This window comes from Caloenas nicobarica, chromosome 16 (genome assembly GCF_036013445.1).
Source record: "Caloenas nicobarica isolate bCalNic1 chromosome 16, bCalNic1.hap1, whole genome shotgun sequence".
Classification (NCBI taxonomy): domain Eukaryota; kingdom Metazoa; phylum Chordata; class Aves; order Columbiformes; family Columbidae; genus Caloenas; species Caloenas nicobarica.
The window spans coordinates 14,556,512-14,578,280 of record NC_088260.1 but is presented as its reverse complement, the minus strand read 5'-3'; the positions used below and the strand labels follow the sequence as shown (position 1 = coordinate 14,578,280).

The 21,769-nt window shown below is 54.2% G+C and overlaps 2 protein-coding genes across 7 annotated transcripts; one reads left to right on the top strand and one right to left on the bottom strand.

The window, feature by feature from the left end:
• Nucleotides 1-25: 25 nt before the first annotated feature.
• Nucleotides 26-8,445, bottom strand: P2RX6 (purinergic receptor P2X 6). 6 transcript variants are annotated; one of them, XM_065646140.1, is made up of 14 exons: nt 8,309-8,445; nt 8,061-8,202; nt 7,805-7,876; nt 6,597-6,668; nt 5,591-5,666; nt 4,796-4,889; nt 4,431-4,511; nt 3,609-3,750; nt 3,299-3,408; nt 2,744-2,837; nt 1,659-1,724; nt 886-963; nt 347-438; nt 26-90 (listed from the first exon to the last, which is right to left on the bottom strand). In XM_065646140.1, exons 1-13 carry the CDS (start codon nt 8,443-8,445, stop codon nt 400-402), a joined length of 1,203 nt encoding a protein of 400 aa, XP_065502212.1. In that variant the 3' UTR covers nt 26-90; nt 347-399. The 6 variants fall into 6 exon arrangements, with proteins under 6 accessions (XP_065502212.1, XP_065502209.1, XP_065502211.1 ...); XM_065646137.1 differs by lacking the exon at nt 26-90 and adding an exon at nt 105-266; XM_065646139.1 differs by lacking the exon at nt 26-90 and adding an exon at nt 105-230.
• LOC135995064 (leucine-rich repeat-containing protein 74B-like) lies at nt 8,444-19,040 on the top strand. The gene is given in 10 exon segments (XM_065646044.1): nt 8,444-8,534; nt 8,977-9,153; nt 10,330-10,357; nt 11,522-11,658; nt 13,345-13,525; nt 15,410-15,510; nt 16,059-16,229; nt 16,755-16,847; nt 17,305-17,414; nt 18,852-19,040. Coding segments are annotated over 10 exon segments (1,278 nt in total).
• Nucleotides 19,041-21,769: the final 2,729 nt, after the last annotated feature.

Below are 21,769 nucleotides of genomic sequence, written 5' to 3'. Positions count from 1 at the left end.
CTAGAGACAGAGCTCAGCCACCTCAGCTTTCTGAACAGGTTTATTTCATCGCATCCCTGTTTTCCATGGCAAGTCAAGGCCCACGGCCGTCTGGAACATGAAGAACACAAAATACTTCAGGCCTCTTGCGCTGATCACGGGCCAGTTTCTTCCCAGCAAGCTCTAGCTCCTGCAGCAGCTCCGCAGCACGGCTCTGCTCGGTCACCGGCTGCTCCAGGAGCCAAGAACTTCTGCTGATGCAAACGTTTCTCCAGCAAAGGCAGACCCTAACCCCGGCAGCACACAATGGGCCAGGAGAACTGGGCCACCTCCGGCCAGGCCACAGCCATGCCCCCATCACACCTACCTGGGGGTCACTCTGGAGTGAACGATGCTTGTGACGGAGCAGTCCTGATGTCCCTAAGCTGTGGCCTCAGTCTTACCTTTAGGGGGTTTTGCCTGAAAAATGAACACGGTCATCTTATTATACCAGAAACAAGGGGCCAGCTCAGGCAGGTCAGTCCCGTGCTGCTCTGCTCAGCTCCGTGTGACCAGGTTCATTGTCTGAGATCCCCGCTCCACTTGCAGTTTGATATCAGGCATCAGGAACAACGTTTTTTCCTCCAACAGGACGGTGCAGCCCTGAGGCAGTTCCAAAGAAACGTTCCTGCTGGGCAGTGCCAAAGTGGGAATCACACGTGGCAAAACCTGTCACTGAACCACAGTGTCAGCACCGACACAGCGCCAGGGCGCGCTCAGACCCTCCCACATGGAGCTTGGCCAGGCTCAGCTCGGATGAGGGTGAATAAATGTGGGGCTGGGTCAGGTTTGTACAGTGAAGTCCCCCCAAATCTGCTCACAGAACTTCACTCCAGCCTCAGCTCTCCCAAGCAGCCCTGTCCTTACCTCCTCAAACTTCTCTTTCCAATAGAACTCAGCCTTCGCATCCAGGTAGAGCAGAACCAGGTCACAGAGCACCGTGGCCTGTGGGGACACAACCGCAGCAGGGCTCGGCTGTGACGGTTCCTGCGGGAGCCCAGGCCACCCCGGCAGCTCCGGCAGGTCCCCTCTGCCCCCACCCGCTCCCCTGAGCTGCACGCGTCAGACGGGATCATCTGAGCTGCAACGCGTGGACACAGCGCGAGGGCTGGTCTGGCAGAGAGACGCTGTCACAGCCACGAAAGGGACCGGGATGAGCACACTGGGGAGGAACGAGAGGGCTGGCGGGGGAGCCCAGGGCCTCCATCACTGTGCTGAAAAGCCACAGAAGTGCTCTACAAGGGGCTGCCCCACCGCAATGACCACCACACTCCATCTGTGCTGGAGTCGGACAGCGGCTCCTGTCATACGAGCACCGAGCGGAGCTGGTGCCCTCCGCTGCTGGCAGAGACAGCGGGAGCAGGGCAGCGAGCGGTGCCCCAGCGATGCACCTTCCAGGGCCAACGGACACGCGGTGCCATGAGATGTGCCCCGGCAGTGCTCAGGACCCCGACCCAGCAGCGTCATTACTGGAACAATGATGAACAGGACAACAGGAGCTCACACCCCACCAGGCGGGCTCTGCTCCTGGGCTGCCGGCGCCCAGAAGCCTCACGCCACAGGCAGGCAGGGGAAACAACAGACGAGCGGCAAATCCCAACCCGCGGATCAGAGGAAAAGAGCGGGTGTTGAGTACTCACAGCTCCAAAGAACGCGATGCCGGTGCCGAAGCTCACAGCAGCAGGAATGATGCTGAACTTCCCAGCCTGGTGAGAAACGGAGGGGGAAGACAGCGGGCAGAGGGGTGAGGGCTGTGGGACGAGCCCCGGGGCAGCGTGCTTAAAGCCAGGGAGGTGCTGGGGGAAACTGGGGTCATTTCTCTGTGCTCGGCTGCAGGAACCTGACTGCTGTTACCTGGACCCCAAACCCCTTTGGCTGTCAAAGAGGGGACTGAGGCAGCTCATGACTCGGTGGCAGCAGAGGTCACTGTGACCTACCTGCTGCAGGCACGTCAAGAGCTGCACCCACCAACCACATCCCAGCGAACAGGGCCCTGATGTGATGTGTCCCCCTCTGCTCAAAGGAGTGTGGCATCTCTGAGGAAAGAGATTTTGGGGTTCCCACCTCTCTCCTAGTTATTCTACCTTGCTCCACACCTCTCGGACCTGGTCTCACCACCCCAAAGTGGTGCAACCTGTCCTGCACTGCATGCTTGGCCCTCTTCGGGTGGAAGAGCCAGTGCCAAGCTCAACCGATCAGCTGTGGATGTCACTTGGGGTGACCAGTCCTCTCAGTGCAGGCTCCATCTTGCACACAGGAGTACTGAGTTTGTCAGTGATACTGCACACAGAGAAGCGTCAGCCATGACCGTGCCCATGCCTTTCTCCACAAGGGGACAATTAATCAAGAAAGGATTAATTGTCCAGGTTCAGAAGAGTTCTTCGCCAGGGTGTTCCCACCATGGGACCCTCAGAGATGCCAACAGCCCCTCTGACCAGACAAGCCCACCTTGCGTACAGGGCCCAACATCTCACAACACCCATGTCAGACCCTCAACAAGGGAAGCCTCCCTGCTCAGGCCATTACCAAGAAGCTTCTCTTCAAATGGGAGGGACCGATTTTCCCTGCTCTGCTTGGAAAACTCTGGAAAGAGGTGAAGAGCTCACCAGGGTGAGGAGGAGCGATGCCAGCAGGAAGCCGTGGGGCTGGCGGCAGCAGAGAGCAGCGAGGTGCAGTGACAAAGCAGCTGGGACCGTGCTTGCAGGGTCTGCAGAGGAGACAGTACCTGGCCGTGCACAGAGATGTCGAAGCGGATGCCATAGAGCTTTAGCAGGTTCCGGTGGAGCTGCCGCTGGGAGTCCCAGTAGTAGGAGGCGGTTCTGCGGGAGACACTGGATGCGGCTTAGAAAGCCACAGCAGCAGAGTGGAGGGCTGCCCGTGCCACACGACTGCAGGGGCCGCCACGTGCCTGTGCACGCCTCGTGTCCCCTGGCAGGCTGGGACCAGGTGATGCAAGTGCTGCCGTCACTCGCTTGGCTTCAGCAGCGGAGCATCAACCTCTGCCCAGCACCCAGCCCGGGGTCACCAGCAGCGCGCAGCTCCCAGTGCGTCCAGTTCAGGGTCAGCACCGGTGTGGTCAGCCACACGTCCCTGCCCCCAGGCAGGGGTTGCCCTCCACAGCTCCAATGAGTGGAAACTACCACGGCACGCCGGTACTGACAGACCCTGCGCTGGGCTTCCACATCCCCTTGTCCCTGCTGCTCCTTTCGCAGCACCACTCAGGGAAATGCAGACGTAGAACAACGGCCGTGTGCTCGTCCCACAGCCCCAGCATCCTCACCTGAAGTTGTAGTTCCTGTCCTGCAGGCTGAAGGAGTACTGCGGCTGGCACCGGGCCGCGGGCTGGTCCAGGTCGCAGTCCCACTCGATGCGAACTCCGATGCTCCCCCCCTGCAAAACACATCTTACTCCAGGAGCGGCATAGGATCAGGGATTTGCTGAGTTTTCTACTGTTCAGTTGTTCCAAATCACACAGAGAGATCACATCATTCCTTTAGCATTTCAGGGGTCAGTCCTGTTTCCTCTGCTCATGCCCACACCCTTGGGGAATTTGCAGTCATCTTCCATACTTTAAAAGGAAAAGCAAATACCAGCAGCGCGAGGTCCCCAAAGGTCTCTCCTGCTGCCTCCACCATGTCACGGACACGGAAGACAGGGCAGGAGGGGTTGAAGAACGGATCGTACAAGCAGCTCTTGAAATAGGTGGGGTCATTGGTTTGCAAAGTATTGCACCTGTGAGAGGAGAGAGAGGGCGACGTCACAGGTGCAGGGGGTGCGGGAGGACCGGGAGCCCTGCGGGAGGGCACAAAGGGAGACCCTCCCCCTGGAGCGGGACCCCAGTGCTCCTGCAGCAGGGACACAGTCATCGCCTCTCCTAAAGCCTCAGCTGCAGGGAAACTGGCCCTGAGGGATCACACGTGGAGTTATCACCCTCTATGGCACCTGCCTTATCCCTTCCCTCCCCACCTCTGCCTTCGCGCTGCTCCTTCCCTCCAGGGCAGGTGCCGGAGGGAACCCTGCGTGCCGGGGCGCCGGCAGGGCCGCTCCGCTGCCCCAGCCCACGTCTCCCGCCGGAGCCAGGCGGCCGTCAGCCTGCGGGGCTGTGAGGCCAGGGCAGCCCTTTGCAAAATATGAGGTCAGACAAGACCTTGGGAGCGACTGGCCTTGTCCTGCTCTGCTCGCGGTGCTCTGGAGAGCTGGCAGCACAGCCGTGCCTCTGCCCCATCCCATTGCTCTTACACGTGCAAACACACGTGCTGCCAAAGCGACCGGCGTTCTCCTGAACACGCCATCCGCACCCGTAACTGCCCGAGCCTCGGCTGTCCCGCACAGCACGGGGCTGCTCGGCCCCGCGCTCGGCGGAGGTTGCACTGAGCCGCACACACGGTGTGGCCAAGGAGCATCGTACTTACTTGGAGAAATTAAATTGGGTGAAGTGGACGGTATTCTTTATAAAAAGAGTGAAATTCTCCGCCTCAGCCAGAAGAGGTTTCCTGGAAAACAACCACCACCAAACGCAGATTTTTGCACAGCGGCCCTGGCACGTCCCCGTTCCCCTCGCTCTGCTGCCTCTCTCACAACCCCAGGACTCGGGCTACAACAGAGAGTTGCACGAAATGCTCTGGTGTGAAGTCCTCTAGGCTTAACCGACTGGTAGGTGAATGGCAAAGACCTTGGGGGCCTGGCTGCCCCCTGGGCAAGCGCCTTCAGGGCGCTGGTTACACAGAGAAGCAACCGAAGCTCTCGCCGCCCGCTGTCCCCTGACCCTGTGCCATACCTGGGGAGGGTGCTGTTTTCCACCGGACACCAGCCATAGATCTCACAGGTGGAATGGGTGGTGTTGAACATCACGCATTTCCCAGTTTTTATCCCTAGAAATGTGAAAACTTATATAATTGACTATTCCTTTTTGAAACGTTTTCTCTGCAGCTCCCCTCCTGGGACGACGTCCTGGCCTCTGTCTTGTTCTCACAACCTGAACCTCAAAGAAGACCCTTCAGTGTTTTCCCCACGCAACAACCTCCCTGTGAAACTTCCCCTGAGGCCGGACGGCAGCAGCTGTGTTACCAGGGCCAGAAGCCGCTCGCTGCTCCCACGGCCGCTCTGTCCGGTGCGGCCTCTCCTGCCCCGCTGCTGCTCCCCGGCACGAACACAACAAACCGCGGCAATTCTGCACACAAAGCTTCGGCAACCCATCTCCCAGAGCTGAAATATCCTTTCCAGCTGAACTCTCACGTGGGCTGCTAATATTAATCAGCACGGAATAAAAGCCAGGCTTTATTACAGAAGGAAAACCTGCCAATCACACGGCACAGCGGTTTCAATTCCAGCAGCCAACATCAGAACCAAGCAGCCCTGTACTTGCTGTGGCAGCGCCCTGTGCCTGCGGCACCATCTCGTCCGGCCACGACAGGTCGCTGTAAGGTTTTGCCACGAATAAATGCCTGGAGAGCACTTCCCCTCAGAAAAAAAGCGCTTAATTTGGGCAATCAGGCACCTCTGTGGACCTGTTTGCTACTAAGCATGACAAATTAAATGACTTTATGGGTTTTTTTAGCAAAACACCCAGTACCATTGCCACGATCCACTGGGTTTCCCATGGGACAGTCTGCATCTTCTGTGCACGTGGCATCGAGGACGGCGGGGCTCTGAGGGAGACAGAGAGAACGGCGGTCACTGTGCGGCCACCCCAGGCCACGCGGTCACCCCCCACAGCCTGTGCTGCTGCTCCTGCTTCTCCAAGCATGTCCCAGACGTTTAGGAGCTCGGATGCTCCTCAGAATTCATTGCATGTGTGTTGCCAGGACAGGGGCAGCAAAGATGCACTTGTGTTGACAGCAGAAATCTGTGCATCAGCTCTTGGAACACCAGGGCTGAAAGGTTTCTATTCACCTTCCCTAGTCACGAATATCTATGACTTTATCCTTAATCTTATCAGAAACGATTGCTGATTCCCAGCCCTGCACAGCTATGCGGCAATGTACGGGGGCCAGGAGGCAAAGCAAACCTTCTTGGAGAGCAAGCCGCCAGTAGCGCCATGGGTGAGCAAAGAAGGATGAAGCTTCTCCCAAAATCTAACGCCCCCCTCATGCCCTTAGGACACTTGGGGCTGGGACCAGCGCCGCTCACACACACATCCACCAGCAGCATCTGGAGCCGTAAGAGCTGAGCACAGCTGGATGTGCTAAAGACCATGATTTAAGTGAAATGGTCCCTTAGCCCCAGAGCTTGCACCTGGACAGAGTGGATGCACTAACACCTTCTGGCTCTGAGTCTATTTTGATCATCTTCGTTAACCTTCAGAGTACCTTGCAAATAGAGGCAGAAGATTTCCAACCACTCAAAGTATTGGAGATCAATATCGAAAGGTCTCCCCAAGAGATATGTCAGAGCTCAGCCACAACACAGACATCAACTGCTGAAACAGCTCGTCCTGTGTTCAGGTGCTGCCCCTGTTCCCAGCCAGACCTTCCCCTGGTCTGCCAGCACAGAATACTTTGGTAGTTGAAAATATTCAGAAACTCCAGATGCTGCCACTGCTAAATTTTCTGAGCTCCCCAAACATGAATGTCACCTACAGCCTCAAAACCAGGAAACTCCAGAACGGCACGAGGTGAAAACTGCGACAGGCACCCAGACACACCGCGGCACTGCAATGGGACGAGATGCTCTGCTCTCTCTGCAGCCCTGGCTTGCACGCTGCAAACCAGGCTTCCAGAGATGCCACCGCCTGTGAGAGAGCCCTGCAACGCTCTCTGGCACATGTCTTCCCCTGGGGACACTCCTGCAGCTCCCAGTGCTTCAGGAGTCCTCAGCGCTTTAAAGAGGGATCATTAGTACCATTGGCCCCGACGCAAAACCCGGGTTGTTACTCCTCTTCTGCAGCATTTGCAGAGCAGCCCAGTCTGGCAGCACAGGGCGAGCTGGGAGGCAGGATCGGGCCGGGCACGGCACAGCAGACACAGCAAAAGCCAAAGGGATCACCAGGACAAACAGTGCTTGGCTCGGGCACAAGGTGCCAGCAGCGGCTCAGCTTAAAAGCCATTTGCTCCCATCTGCCAAGCAGGGTCCAGCTCTGGAGTTCAGCCGAGCAGCTGGCCCGAGTCCAGCCTTAAAGGGAAGATTTGTCTCTGAGAACATACACCATTCAGTGCGGGCTGCCTGGGAAACCTTGTGCTCCGCTCCTCCTAGAAATAGGACCCTGCGATGGAAAGGATACTAGTCCTGCAGTAGGGAGCTACAAAGGAAATGGGACACAGTTATCCATGGAGCGCACACATGTAAAAGTACCGTGAAAAATGGCAGAACAGAGGTAAGGGAATGGAGCGGTGAGGCAAGAAACCACAAACGTGTGAGACTCAAGAAGAAACGCGGGTAAGAGAGGTCTTTGCCAGGGACGGCTGTGCCGATGCCAGCTGCAGTGCAGAGATGGAACAGGAATGGGGTGACATGGCAGAAACCCTGCACAGATCACCCAGTGCCACCAGCCCCAGAGCTGGCAAGGACCCAGCGGACCGTGTCCCTTGTCCTGCTGGTCACCACAAGCGATTCTGGCCAGACTGCTTGGGTACACATCGTGCTTCATGCAGGTATGACGGAGCAAGTGCAAATGAGCAAGCAAGATCTACGGGAGCAAAGGGAATGATGGAAATCAGGTTTTTTACAATAAAAACCCATGTTTCCCTTCTGTCTGGCCTTGCCCTGGGTTTTGCCGAGCTCGGGTCCAGCTGCAGAGCAGCAGAACCAGCCCCGCAGCGCTGGGTAAGGACCAGCACAGCTCACGTACCTCGGGACAGGTGCCCTGCGCTTGCTGTGCTGTGGCGATGAAATTGGTCACCAGAAAAATCACGTTTTCTCCCTAGGAGGCAAGGAGGCAGCTTCAGCGGGGGACGGGGGACTCGCGCCCTCACACTCAGCAGCACGAACAACAAATGTCCTTTTTTTTTTTTTTTTTTTAGCTTTGTAATGTACAGCGTTAACGTCGCCCGTTCCTTTCCCAAAGGGTTTTCCCGAAGCTTTTGCCACCCCGGCGCTGCCCGTACCTGCGGGGGCCGGGCATAGTCCGCCGCGTCCCACAGCCGCCGGGCCGCGCCCGCCACCGCCGCCCCCTTCAGCTTGGTGACCACGGCGGCGCGGGGGGCGCGGTCGGTGTCCTGGTAGCCCTTCCGCGCCAGCAGCACCCACCTGCGGAGGGGCAGGGGCGAGGCCGCTGAGGGGACCCCCGGGCACCCCCGCCGCCTACGGGAGCGTCGGGCCCTGGGGGCGCCGCGGCGGGAGGGGACCGCCCTACCCGAGCAGGTAGCCCAGCACGCCCAGCTGGAGCAGGCGATGCAGCAGCCCGACCCGCCGGTTCCGCGTCAGCGCGAACTTCGCCGTCTTGTAGTCGAGCAGCCCGGCGAGCGGCGACGCCGGCCCCGCGCCCGCCATGGCGGGACCGCCCGCGCCACGCCCCGCCCCCGGCAGCCCGCCCCGCCCCTCGGAGCCCCGCCCCGCCCCTCGGAGCCCGGCCCCTCGCAGTCCAGCCCCGCCCCTCGGAGCCCCGCCCCCGGCACCCCCCCGCCCCTCGCAGCCCCGCCCCTCGCAGCCCCGCCCCGCCTCTCGCAGTCCAGCCCCGCCCCTCGCAGCCCAGCCCCGCCCCTCGCAGTCCCGCCCCGCCCCTCGCAGTCCAGCCCCGCCCCTCGCAGTCCCGCCCCGCCCCTCGCAGCCCCGCCCCGCCCCTCGCAGTCCCGCCCCGCCCCTCGCAGTCCCGCCCCGCCCCTCGCAGCCCCGCCCCGCCCCTCGCAGTCCCGCCCCGCCCCTCGCAGCCCCGCCCCGCCCCTCCTCAGCACCACCGCGGCCCCGCCCCGTCGCCATGGCAGCAGCGTGGCGGGTCCGGGCGGGGTGGCGGCCGATGGGGGACCCCAGGCTGGGGTTGGCTCCGGCCCGGCCTCCGCGGGCGGTGTCCCCGGGTGGGTGCAGGGGAACGCCAGGCTTCTCCCGCCGGCCCTGGGAGGCAGCGGCCTGGCCTGGTCCCGGGCCTGGGCCGCGTCCCCGCGGGGCTGGCGCGGGCACAGCCGGAGCGCGGCGGGCGCTGGGGCTTCGTGGGAGCGCTCGGTGAAACCTTCGCCAGCGCCGTTTCCCCGCAGGACGGAGCCGGTACCGGCCGTGTGCCGGTCTGCAGCGCGGCCCGGGGCTCCAGCCCCTGCGGCAGCGTGGGCAGCCCCGTCAGCCCAGGGCGGGACGCGGGCCCGGGGGTGTCCGGGGCTGCAAACCCCGTCACGTGCCGAGCCGAGCTGCGCTCCCTCACCAGAACCCCTGCCCTAATGTGCATTCTCATGTCTCACTGGTGACAAACAGATGGCAGTCACAGAATCCCAGAATGTCAGGGGTTGGAAGGGACCTCGGAAGCTCATCCAGTGCAATCCCCCCGCCGGAGCAGGAACGCCCAGATGAGGTTACACAGGAAGGTGTCCAGGCGGGTTGGAATGTCTGCAGAGAAGGAGACTCCACAACCTCCCTGGGCAGCCTGGCCCAGGCTCTGGCACCCTCACCATGAAGAAGTTTCTTCTCATATTTAAGTGGAACCTCCTGTGTTCCAGTTTGCACCCATTGCCCCTTGTCCTGTCACTGGTTGTCACCCAGAAGAGCCTGGCTGCATCCTCCTGACACTCCCCCTTTCCATATTGATCCCCATGAATGAGTCGCCCCTCAGTCTCCTCTTCTCCAGCTCCAGAGCCCCAGCTCCTCAGCCTTTCCTCACACGGGAGATGCTCCACTCCCTTAATCATCTTGGTGGCTGCGCTGGACTCTCTCAGCAGTTCCCTGTCCTTCTGGAGCTGAGGGGCCCAGAACTGGACACAATATTCCAGATGAGGTCTCACCAGGGCAGAGCAGAGGGGCAGGAGAACCTCTCTGACCTACTGACCACCCCCCTTCTAACCCACCCCAGGTACCATTGGCCTTCCTGGCTGAAATACACCTCCAGTAGGTATTGTGGAGAGTACAGGACAGCAGCAGTGTCCAGATTTCCCTGGTCATCTTCATCAGATTTACACGGAAGCCTAATCAAAGTGAACACTAAGCAGTTTTTCTGCATGAGAAGTTTCCCACATCTCAGCAAGGAGATATTGCCTGGATGCACTCGCATCTCCAAGTTCAGCTTCAAATGGGTAGATGAGAGTAGACATCAGCACATTTCTGGTAGCAAAATCTGTCACTGATAGTTGTGTAAGGAAAGATGCCATTGGAACAAACTTCATATACACTCGGTCTTTGGGGATTGCCCCAGTAGCACGAGGTTTTCTCAGCAGCTGCCATGGTCTTGGTTCTGAGTGCTCATCCAGTATCAGGGAGAAGGTGAGCGCTCTCAGTCCCAGTGAAGCTCCTTAGTGCAAACACCTCGACCCCAGGACTGCCTGTTTTGTCCTTCCCACTAAGGCGAATCCTGTTGTAACTCCTCTGGGTATCAGAGCAACCCAAGTTTTATGTCAAGAACATGTCGAGGACGCACCTTTCCTGCCTGGCTGGCGGCTCAGGGCCAGCAAGGTTCGGTGTTTGGGATGTGCCAGCGGGTCCTGCGGGGCTGGGGAACAGGGGATGGGGGTGCAGCTGTGCCGCCACCCCCTTCCCCTCAGGGTGAGAGTTTTGCCCGAGTCTGTTGTCTCCTCTGGGGCACCCCACATTTTTTAAATTAATATTTTTAGGAATAAATCATAAAACTTTTTTATGTTCACACACTGGTAGTCAGGTAGTCCAACCATGAAAGCTGTTTTCAGTGGGCATGGCATTTTGGAAAGGTGTAGTTTGGACCATGAAAAGGGTGCAGCCTTTGATACTAATTTTTGGTGCTAAACCTTTTCATTCTGTTATTTTACCTGGAATAGTTCTCTGAGATCTGTTCCAGTTTGGTTTCCTGTGTCTGACATCCACGGCTGAGGAAAATAATTTGATTTTGCAGTATCTGTTGAGTAATCGCAAGGTCATTGCCATATTTCTGTGTAATTCTAAACAATTTTGAAATTAAGAATTCCCAGTGAAACACACCAGGACGCTGGCACAATAGAAGTGTCTTAAATGTCAAGATATGTTCAGGGCAGCTGTAAGAAAACTAAAGGGCGCTTACTGTGGCCGTACTCGCAGGCTGCCAGGTAGGAGTGATGTCTGGAAAGGTCCATCATCAGGCACAGTGGGCCAGAACCTTTTCCTCTACGTCATCAGTATTGACAGCAGAAATATTTTTCATTGTTTTTATGGAAGGATAAATTATTTTTTAATAACATAAGCCAAATGAAATCTCCTGAACTTAAACCATCTTCAGTGTTTGCTTTTCTGGCCTAGCTTTAAATGATGTTGGAAGGGGAATCTTTTTGCCTGATTCTGCAAAGGCCAAGGGGAGCTGAAACAGAAACATCCACAAGAGCTTTGTGAACCCAGTGAAACTGCAAATGACCCGTTGTGGGGTTTTTTTGCTTTTGTTTTTGGGGTTTTTCTTGTTTGTTTTTTGGGGGTTTCTTTTGTTGTTGTTGCGGGGTGCCAAGGCTTTACTTGTCTCCTTGCTGGTCAATACCTCTGTCCTGGCGTTAGACCTGGGTGACAACTGGCTGCAGGGAGATGTGGTGGCTGCAGTTGCGGAGATGCTGGAAGAAAACAGCTGCATTTCAGGTTTATGTTCCCTGATCTGCCGTTCTGCAGTAGACACTTTGCTGTAGAGGAGGAAATTGTGCTGGCGTCTTTGTGGATTTAACCAGTCCTGCTGGCAGTGACCCCGTGTGTGTGACAAGGACACCAGAACTGAGGTGCTGCTTGAACAGTGAGTGCTGCTGTGTCACCTTTCCCCACCCGTTTTCACAGCAGTTACTTTTGTGAAGTTAGGATGCCACCAACTGGAGTCGGCCCTGTGCTGTTATTCCCGTGAAGCTGCTGGAAAGCCAAGAGAAAGAGCGAGTTTCTGTTTTGATTGTGGATCAGAAACATCCACCTGAAACTTGGATTATTCAGAGGATGCGCTTAATAATTGTTAAGGCTTTGTAAATTCAGTTCGCACAATTGGCATCTAAGAAAATGGGGCTTCTAAGCAGGGAGAGGTGGAAAAGAACCCCGTCGGGAGCGAATCTGCAAGCAGCCCGTGTCTGCTCTGCCCAGGGATGTTTCGCGTGTCTAACACCTCGGTAGTATTAGATTACAGATACTGCAGATCCGGGGAGCAGCAGCACAGCGGCGCTTTCTGGATTCAGGTCTCAGCCAGGCAGTGTTGTGTCTAGCGATCGTGGTTTTAGTCTCTGCTTTTCCAGCATTGATCTTCCTGCCTTTCGTTATTTAAGAAGCAAGTCCCAGTTACATGTGCCGGTGACCGGAGCTGTGGGTGGCACGTGGCCGAGGGGCAGCGACGGCAGCTCGGGGGATGCGGGCGGTTGTGCCACGGATACCCAGAAGCGCCTGCCAAACTGAAGCTGTAACGCGCAGAGACAGTCCGGAGTCTCCGTGCTGTGCTGTGTGATGAGCAGACACCCAGGAGGGGTCCGTGTGGAGCCCCCGTCATGCCCCTGTGTCACATTTTTCAGCACTTAATTTAATATCCTGTTTCAGTGTCTGAATCTCCAGGCCCCTGCCGTGATACAGGCAGAACTTCACAATAAGTCGTGCTGGTTGCTGCACTAGGGGATATATTTTATTTACAAAGAAGGTCAGTATAGACAGCTGAGAATACAACTCTCCTGTAACTAAGGCAACGCTGATCCGCTTTGTCAGGAAGTCAGCACGGATGAAGGGGACGGGTTCTGTGCTGTGAAATGCCCGTTAATGTGGGATTTCCTTAGTTTTGTTTTCCAGTGGTCGCATTCAGTGTTAGAGGTTCAGGCTTCTTTTACTTCTGTGCGAGGAAAATTCATCCTGTATGTGGGTGGGTGGAGAAGTTCACGCTTTCATATTTGGGTCTCAGTGTCTGTCTTCACATCCGTTGCTGTTCTTACATTTAGCTTCGCTGTCTCTCCCAGCCTACATTATTTTTTCCAAGCCATGATGAGGAACCAAAAAACCCGCTAGAACTTTGCTGAGTGTAGGCTGAGCCTGGAGCGGGAAGCACAGATGTGTGAGGAGCACTTGTGTCTCATGTCCCACAGTCGTGGTAAAACTTGAATGAGCCTATCTTAGGGACAGGCTCTGAATTCGAAAGTGAAATTCTGCTGTTCCGACTAAATTACTGGGTTGGACCAGGTTCAGCATTCTTATTTGGCAAGTCAGGCACTGCTTCTGCCATTGCAGCATAGAGGTCAGGCACCTCCCTTGTATCTTGCATGATTTGATGATCTGATAATGTTTTTTCTTTCCCCAGCTTTTGATTTATACTAGGTGTTGAAGGAGCTAAGGCCTTTTCTGCTGCGTTTCTAGAAAATACTACAATTGTGTCCCTGCAGCTCTCAGGAAATGAATTTGGGGATCATGCAGCGATGTATTTGGCCGATGCCATCACAGCCAGCAGCAAAGCGGATGTTCTGGGTCTGAGTCACAACACGTTTGGTGAAGCGGGGAGGTGCTGTGGCAGCTCACAGTGCAGCTCCGTGAACTCGCCTGTCTCACCTTTGGGGAGCAGGGCTGGTTAATATTTTCAGTTTCCTGAAAAGTATTTTGGGCTGTTTGTTGGCAAAACCAGTGTGAAGCTATCATCATTCGTGCATCTTCATCTCTGCCTTTTCTTACAGCTTTGCAAGCTTTACCTCTTCTCTTTCTTCTCCTGTTCTTCCTACTTCCCAAGTTCCGATGGTCTTCCTTTCACGGAACTATCATTTGCTTTTTTTCTCAATCATTATTTCAGTTTTCACAGGTGTGAAAAATGCTTAATAAGAGCAGAAAAAACCCAGCAGAACGGAGTTTGCCACCAGTCCTTCTGTCTGCCTCCCTGTCCCCGAGGGGTGACTGCAGGGGCCAAGGGGGCTGAGGGTGGAACAAACGGGCACTTGTGCTTCCCTGACACTCTGCCACCCTTGACAGCCCGTGGTTTGGGGACTTCCTTTGCTGGTGACATCGGATATTTCTTTTTGTGCTGGTCCGCACTGTGTTAGTGCATATCACTCTTCTCCTTTGGCTCCTGGTTTTTAAGTGCACAGTTATTTAATCCTTACAATCTCACACTCGCAGCGCTCCTGTGACGCTGTGTGACGCGGTGAAACCCAGTTACTGCTCTCTGGCCTTGGTCTGTGCTGGTTTCACCAGGCTCTCTGCTGCTGGGCTGAACTCCCCATCCTTTCTTCCCGACTGTCCACTTCTGCAGAACACTCTCATGATGCCATTGCGAATCCCTGACTTTTCGACCTTTATGCTCATCTCCTTTCTGCACCTTACTGGCAGATGCTTTGTCTTCTCTGTCCATGTCTGTCCTTGGGCAGCCCCAGCCATGTATCCTGCTATCTTCTCCAGGAGGAAGAGTCACAAATCTCCCAACTCCTGGTCTCACCCTACAACTGTGCTCCAAACCCCTCTACTTCCAACACTCTCTGTGACAGGTACACACTCAGAAAGGGACATACTGATTTTTTTCTCTCCCATGCCATCTGTCAGGTCCACGTTCTCCCCGGGTTGTGTCTTTCCTGAAAAATTCACCGTCTTCTGTCTGTCCACTGCTTTACAATACTTAACCATCACACATCTCACCTGCTGTGGCCTCCTCCTTGAAGGCTCTCTTCACCGGGCTTCTCTGGCTCACAAGAGAGGAAACAACCGTGATCGTCCTCTCTTCTGACACCAGGAACACACCAGCCATGCACTTGGTTCCTTCCCAGCTCTGTTCTGCTTTTTTCCTCGTTTTTACTTCAGAAGGCTGCAACGGCTGCTTTTCTCTCCACCCCTGTCCTGCTCACCTCCTGCCGCCCTCACAGTCCAACAGCTCTCCTGTCTTCTGGTCTTCAGGCATGGCAGTACCTTCCTTTTCTTCTGTGCTGATCGACAACCTCATTTCCTTCCTGTCCCGCTGGAAACTCACAGAACACTTGCTGAGGAGACCTGTTCAGATTTTATAATGGCCCAGGAGCTCTGGGAGGGGTTGGTCTCTGCCAGCAGAGCGGTGGGAAGGGACCTGCTGGCTCGGGCTCGGCTTCCAGGCTCAGTCGGGCTGGAGGATGAGCCGGTGCAGTCGGATCTCACGCCTGAGCAGCAGACCCCGGCTCTGTGATACGGCGATTGGGTTTTCTCTCCCTCCTTGTTGCATTTGCAACCTGCTTTCTTGTCTGGCAGCTTCTGCTTTGTGTTTATGGTAAATGAGGTATAAAAAGAAATAATATGTTGTAGTTTTAATTGCCAGCTTAGAGGTAATGCAGACAGTTGCAGAGAAATACCTAAACTACCCTGAGCTTCTTTTTAACTCTTAAACTTAATCCTTTTAACTCTTGAACTGTTTGGCTTCGTGGATTTTTTTCTTAAGTGAAATGCTTGGAAAGGCAATAGGAGAAAACATCAGATTAAAGGAATTTAAAATCGGCTGGAGTCATTTCCATAGCGAAGGGGCAGCTCCCTTGGCCAAAGGTTTCAGGGCAGGAGATGTTTTCACTCCTGTTTTTAAATTCTGAGAAGTCACATGAAACTTTATCTGTTTAAACAAGCGTGAATGCCATGATGTGCTGCTTGTCTTGTGCCCTTGCTTGTCCCACAGCCAACTATGAGATCATTGAGCTCATGTAGACCTTGGAACTAAGAGAGTAAAATCATCCATTGTCTGTTGACATACTGCATATATTTCATTTTCTTTATTTCTAGTTCTTTCCCTTTTTAGAGTCAAAATTACTACAATGAATGTTTTGAATTGTTTCGTTTCACTTCTGATTCATAAATCAATACAGAAATTGTTTTGTCATCTAGATACAGTTTATAATCTACTAAAAGAAAATAGTCTCTCACTAAAATAAGAAACAGTTCTCCCAGCCTCTTGGGCTGAAAGGGGCCACTAAAGTAATTTAATTTCACCTCTTGCATAATGCATCTCACACGTGCCATCCAAGATGTGGTGGAGCAAGGCTCCAAGTGCTTTTTGGACAGCAGAATGGCTGGTAGTGCGCAGAAGGATATTTCTCCAGGGCTGAATCAAGTGACAGGGAGATTTAGGTTGTGTGTTTCCTGCGATGGCTTTGGCAGCAGAGGAGCAGCTGCCCTGGGGGAAGCTTTTAAAGCCAACGATGGAAGAGCTCAGTGCTGGGTGAGCCGGACTCCGGTCCTGCTGCACATTTCCTCCCGTTTTGCAGTGGTGGGTAAAGCCATTTGGGTCTGTTACCTGCAGAGTGCACAGGTGCGCGAGGCAGAGGGAACGTTACAACATGCTACTGGTCTCATCCCAAATCCCAATTCATCTCTGTAATTTTAGGGTCGCTTCTGAGGGGCTGTGGAATGCATTACGGGATGTGGGGGAAGAGCATCCGAGGATTGCACAAAGGCCTGTTAGAGGATGTTTAGGGGAGGAAACCAGGTGGTCTGGGGAGGAACAAGCATGGAAAAAAGAAGTGTGCATATCTTGTGTATGTTTGTGTCCGAGCCTGTTGGAAAGACACAGTCAGCCTCGCTGCTGGGGCCGTGGGGCCGTGCCAGCTTCGCCTCAGCCTGTGGAGTTTGGCAACTCCTTACTGCTTCCAACCTCCCAGGTACAACTGGTTAGTTGGAAGGAGCTGCCCTAAATTCCTTCTGGATATAAAAAGTTTTCAGTGCTGGGTGAAGCAGGAGTTTTGATACCTTTGCCTGAGCGGTGTGCATGTGGAAAGCCTGTGGCTCTGTGTGCGAAGTGTGCCTCTTGTCTGTTTTTGGCAACGACCATATTTCAATGGAAGGAGTTCTGCACGTTGCAGCTGTCCTGAAAGAAAACAAGATTCTGAAAAGACCGAATGTGAGTAACTTTCCTAGGAAGGTATTAGAGCCTGTTATGCATATTTAAATATCACTGATGCAAGTATGTCCTGAACTTGAACCCTGCAGAACAAATCCACAGCAAAACACTTGCCCTAGTGTGTCTCCTCCCGTGCTTCCCTGGTTGCAGTCTGCTCTCGTTAAGAGAGAGGGTTTGTGTCCAGTACTTTCCGCAGTGAACAGAGATCTCGGTGAGCCTGCCTCTGTTCTGCCTTGTCCTGCAGCATGGATAGCATCCTATTTCTGCAGCAGTAGTGTCCAGCTTGGTGTAGCAGGTGGCACTGGGGCGGCCACTTGAGAGTCCTTGATCCACTGTTACGGGCACTTGGCGTATCTCACCCACCGGGGACCACTGGTACCATCAAGGATCATACAAAAATCCCTGTCACATATCCTCCTGCTGTTTCTTTTCTGTTTCTTTCCTGCTGTTTCATTTTCTAACCAGGAATCCCACGCAGAGCGAAGGTTGCTGTGGGATCCTCAGAGCTCTACAAGCAAATTCTAGTGCTGGCATGGAGACCCTGGACTTGCCACTCAGTGTTACACCAGAAAGAAGAGGGAAGGCAGAGGTTGAACGTGCCGTGTAAGAATAACAAAGGGCTGCCAGCGGGATTCTGGCTCTGGCATTGTTGCTGCCCAGTGAGGATTCCATGTGGAGGGAATGGCCCCCAGCTTCAAAACACGGACACATCTGTACGTGCCCAGGACCAATTTGTGTGTTTGCAGCAGCACTGAGGTGCATGAATGCACCAAACTGGCGTTGCTCAGGCTTTGGGCAGCAGCAGGGCTCAGCCCTCGGTGAACGGCGCTGGGCACTGGGAGCAACCTGTCTGCCTGGGAATTCAGAAATTCCCTCGGAATCCTGAGCTCTCTGCTCTGACAATGCAAAGAATTTTGAAAGCATTTCTGTCCCATTTCTGATGAAGCCAAATGGCACTTGCATGGCACAAGAACTTCCACTTGAGCATCTACCCCATTTGTGCGCAGTGCCAGGTCCGAGAAGGCTGCCCTGTGTCACCAGGCAGCTCTCGGCACAAGGCGTCTCGTACGCCCTACCGAAGAGCATCACTTCTGGAACAGAGGCTCTGTCTCAGGCCAGTAGCCACGTAATGTCCTGAGGATTAAATAGTTCACAACTACTTTTCTAAAAAGATAAGTCAGTAACTCATTTATTGAGGAGGGATTTGTCTTTCCTCACTCGTATTCAATGTAGGTGACTACGTCTGAGTTGATGACACAACATCTGTTCATAGATGGAGGTGTAATCAATGGTATTCAAGGCAAAATTAACACACCAAGGTGCAGAGGTCTGCTTTAGGAGCTCTGCTGACTATATTAACTGTATCACCAGGGACCACGCAGGGAGGCTGTAATGGTGAGCTCAGAGGAAAGACGTGCCTTGCAGTCACCAGATTTTCATCAGGTGGATCTTCTCCTTCATGACCCGTTGCTATGACTAGTCCAGATGTCTGTCCTACCACCTGATGATCCCTGACACGCTGAGCCTTCCACTGTTGTTCAGTGCCTGTCCCTTGTGCCTCCTCCTGTCCAGCTGCTTTAACCTCTCCTCCTGTAGACCATTCTTCTGAGCTTACTATCCATCCTGGCGTTGTCCTGATTTTCTCTCCAAGTCTTTTTTTATTTGTTCACTTGTTTTTCACCTTTATCCACTTTAGGTCATGGTCTTTTGACAGTACAGTGAGGAGCTTGCATGAAAACCTTATCTTCCTTTGATTTCTGTGCTGCTTCATCATTGGTTCAGCTCTTCTGCTTCTTGCCTGGGGACCAGAATGCTGCTCTTGAATCTCATACCTACCCATAACATGTTGGTGTTGGTTAACAGCCCTGGATCTCACAACCTTGTGTCAGAATTCTGTGTTTGAGTTAAGAGAGCACAGAATATATTGCAATATCTGTTTTCTGAGGGAGGGTGAATCACCGTGTGCTTGCTTACCTGCGGTGACTTTCCCCTCTAGGACACCCCTGTGAACAAAGAGCTTGCAGAGCTGTGTGATGCTGTGAAGATACTTCTCCTAAAATGTCTTCTCAGATAGGGTGGAAACATGAAGTTGCAGAGGAAAAGTCAGCTGAAGGTTGAGCTTTGGACTCAGCCCGAAGTGGTAGGTAACTCCCAGAACACAGTGGGTGAACAGGAGGCTCCTTGAGGCTGCTTCTTCAGCACCTCTGCCCAATGCCCCGGTACGCTCACCGAGCCTGTGACACAAGGATCTTCCAGGACAGTGCTAAGACAGGATCTTTGCGAATATTGGCTGATATTTGGAAGTTTTTCTGACTTTTCTCTTTAAGATTTCGGCTACAACCAGCTCTGAGTCTCTTCCAGCAAGAGCATCCTCACGGGTGAGAGCCCGGTGGCTCCTTTATAGTCATCACCTTTGTGTGTAGGGACATTTCCCTGGTGGAACCTCATGCGCTGCAGCTGCTGCTGGTGCTCAGATCCACAGCCCACAGCCCCCGAGCACGCTTATTATATGGGAAGCACAGTCCTATCCAGAGATGTGCTGTGCAGAAATGCTTTCTGCCTCCGGTTGCTCTTCTGTTGCACAGCCAGGATTGTCTTTGCTGTCAGATGCACCCGTGACTCGTTTCCAGGTGCTTCCCAGCACAGTTCCTCAGCCTCACGTGGAGCACAGGCCTGGATTGCGGCTGGCGTTCTTGTTTTCTGCTGTGTGCTTTTGCTTTTGTCACTGTTAGGCAGGGTGGATGCTACCAGCTGCCCGGAGAAAGGCCAGGCACTCTGGTAGTCCAGCTGTGACCACAGCACGTGGGCTCTATCTCCTTCCCCTCTCCGGGATGTTTTCTGTGGTCCCGGTGGATCCTCCCTGCTGGGACACCCGGGCACTGCGCTTCGGGGAGCTGTGAGCTCCTGGAGGAGCAGGGTGGGAAGCACCTCTGTGCTCTGCACAGCCCGGGTTGACTCTCCTCTCCTGGGCTCTGTGAAGAGCTGGTTTCTTGCTGCGGTTTCTTGCAGCCGGGGAGGCGGCTGAGGACGGTCACAGAACAGCTCCGGGTGCCCAGCCTGGGCGGGAGGCCAGAGAACCAGAGAGCAGCGAACCCCAGGGTTCTGCCTTAACCGCATCACGGCTACACTCCGGTAACGGCCTTTGGTCCCCTGAAGGCTGGTGGACCTTGTTGATAAAGCGCTTGCAGCCATCCCGGCTCTACCCGCGGCTCGGGCTGGGCAGGGCTGGTCCGTCCCCAGGCACGTCCACGTGCTGGTTCTGGTTTCCCCCGTCACGGACACGGCAGGTGACGGGGTCTGGGGACACCCCGGCCGTGCTGTGCTGGGAGGTGGTGGCACCTCTCTGAGAAGGCAGCTTGCGAGGGCAGGGGCCGAAGCTCCAGGCGGCCTCTGCTGCTCTCCTCCCGCCTTTTGCTTTTTCCCTAGAGCAGAAGTGTTATCATCCCCTTGCTCACTTTCATATTTCATTTACCTAATAAATGTGCCTACTGCTGAAATTGTGCTTAGTGTTATATCTCAGCAGAAGATGAGGTTTAGGGTCTTTATTTTGAAAATAACCCTATGCAGTTACGATTTACCTGATGGAGTCTGTCCTATAAATGTGGAAATTGTTTAACATTTATGTATCTAATAAATAATGTCTGTGCCTTGGATTCACACTGGTCTGCTCACACCATTTGGAGGAATCTCTTGCATGTTGTGAGATCTGTAAATATGGGATGTTTCTAGAAATTCCAGAACCCGCCTGACACCCCCTCTGTCTCTGGATGAAAACTTCATGTATCTAACACAGAAGCTGTTATGGGGCTTGATTTAAATCGATATGAGGACTTATATTTTAAAATATTTAGTCACCATTTATTGCTTCTGTTACATCCATTGCCCCTAACCCTTGCTATAATTTCCAAAGAAGAGATGCAAGTTAAAATCATATTAAAAGTAAGGTGGGTAAAGGATTCCTACACACCAAGTCCATCTTTATTCACCAGCTAGTGTAACTAGGGAAGATCCACACATACATATTGATTCATTACTCACTGCAGTTGAAGCTGCTGTTTTTCTCTTGTGAGAATTAAGCTCAACAAATCTATCAATGCGCCAAAGCACCAGGTGAGCCAGCGGTGTGTTACAAGGTAATATAACTGGGGTGTGTATAGAATCACAGCATCATTCTGGCTGGAAGAGACACCCAAGATCATCGAGTCCAACCATAACCCACCCCTGGCACTGCCCCATGTCCCTGAGAACCTCATCTCCGTCTGTCCAACCCCTCCAGGGATGGTGACTCCAGCACTGCCCTGGGCAGCCTGTTCCAATGCCCAACAGCCCTTTGGGGAAGAAATTGTTCCCCAGATCCAACCTCAACCTCCCCTGGCGCATATATTGAACACTCAGTTGTCCTGTGGGTTTGATGAGAGCAGGAGGTGGCTGTGGAGACCTGAGCCCCTGCCTGTTCCGTGCGCAGGCAGGATCGCGCAGGCAGGATCGCACAGGCAGGATCACGCAGGCAGGTTCGTGCAGGAAGGATCGCACAGGCAGGATCGCGCAGGCAGGATTTGCCCCCTGGGGGCTGCAGGAGAACCCGCAGCCGGAGCAGCCTGCAGGGGGTTTGTGTGCAAAGCTGTAGTAATTTGCTGTGCTTTGGCAGCTGCTGCAAAAGGTTATGAGGAATTAACACATGGAGACTTACACCAGGAGTTGTACTGCAATTATACCGAAATATCAGTTATTCCCAATTTACCTGGCCGTTTCCCCAGCTGGTATCACTGTTCCTCTTTCCTCCAAACTCAGCTGTGTTTTCTTTCAGGTTAGGAACTAATCTGGGAATAACTCACCGGAAGATCTGCTGAGTCCCTGTGCACAGTGTCATTTCCAGTACTGAGCATTGGTTTCTTTCTCTGAGCGTTATTTCAA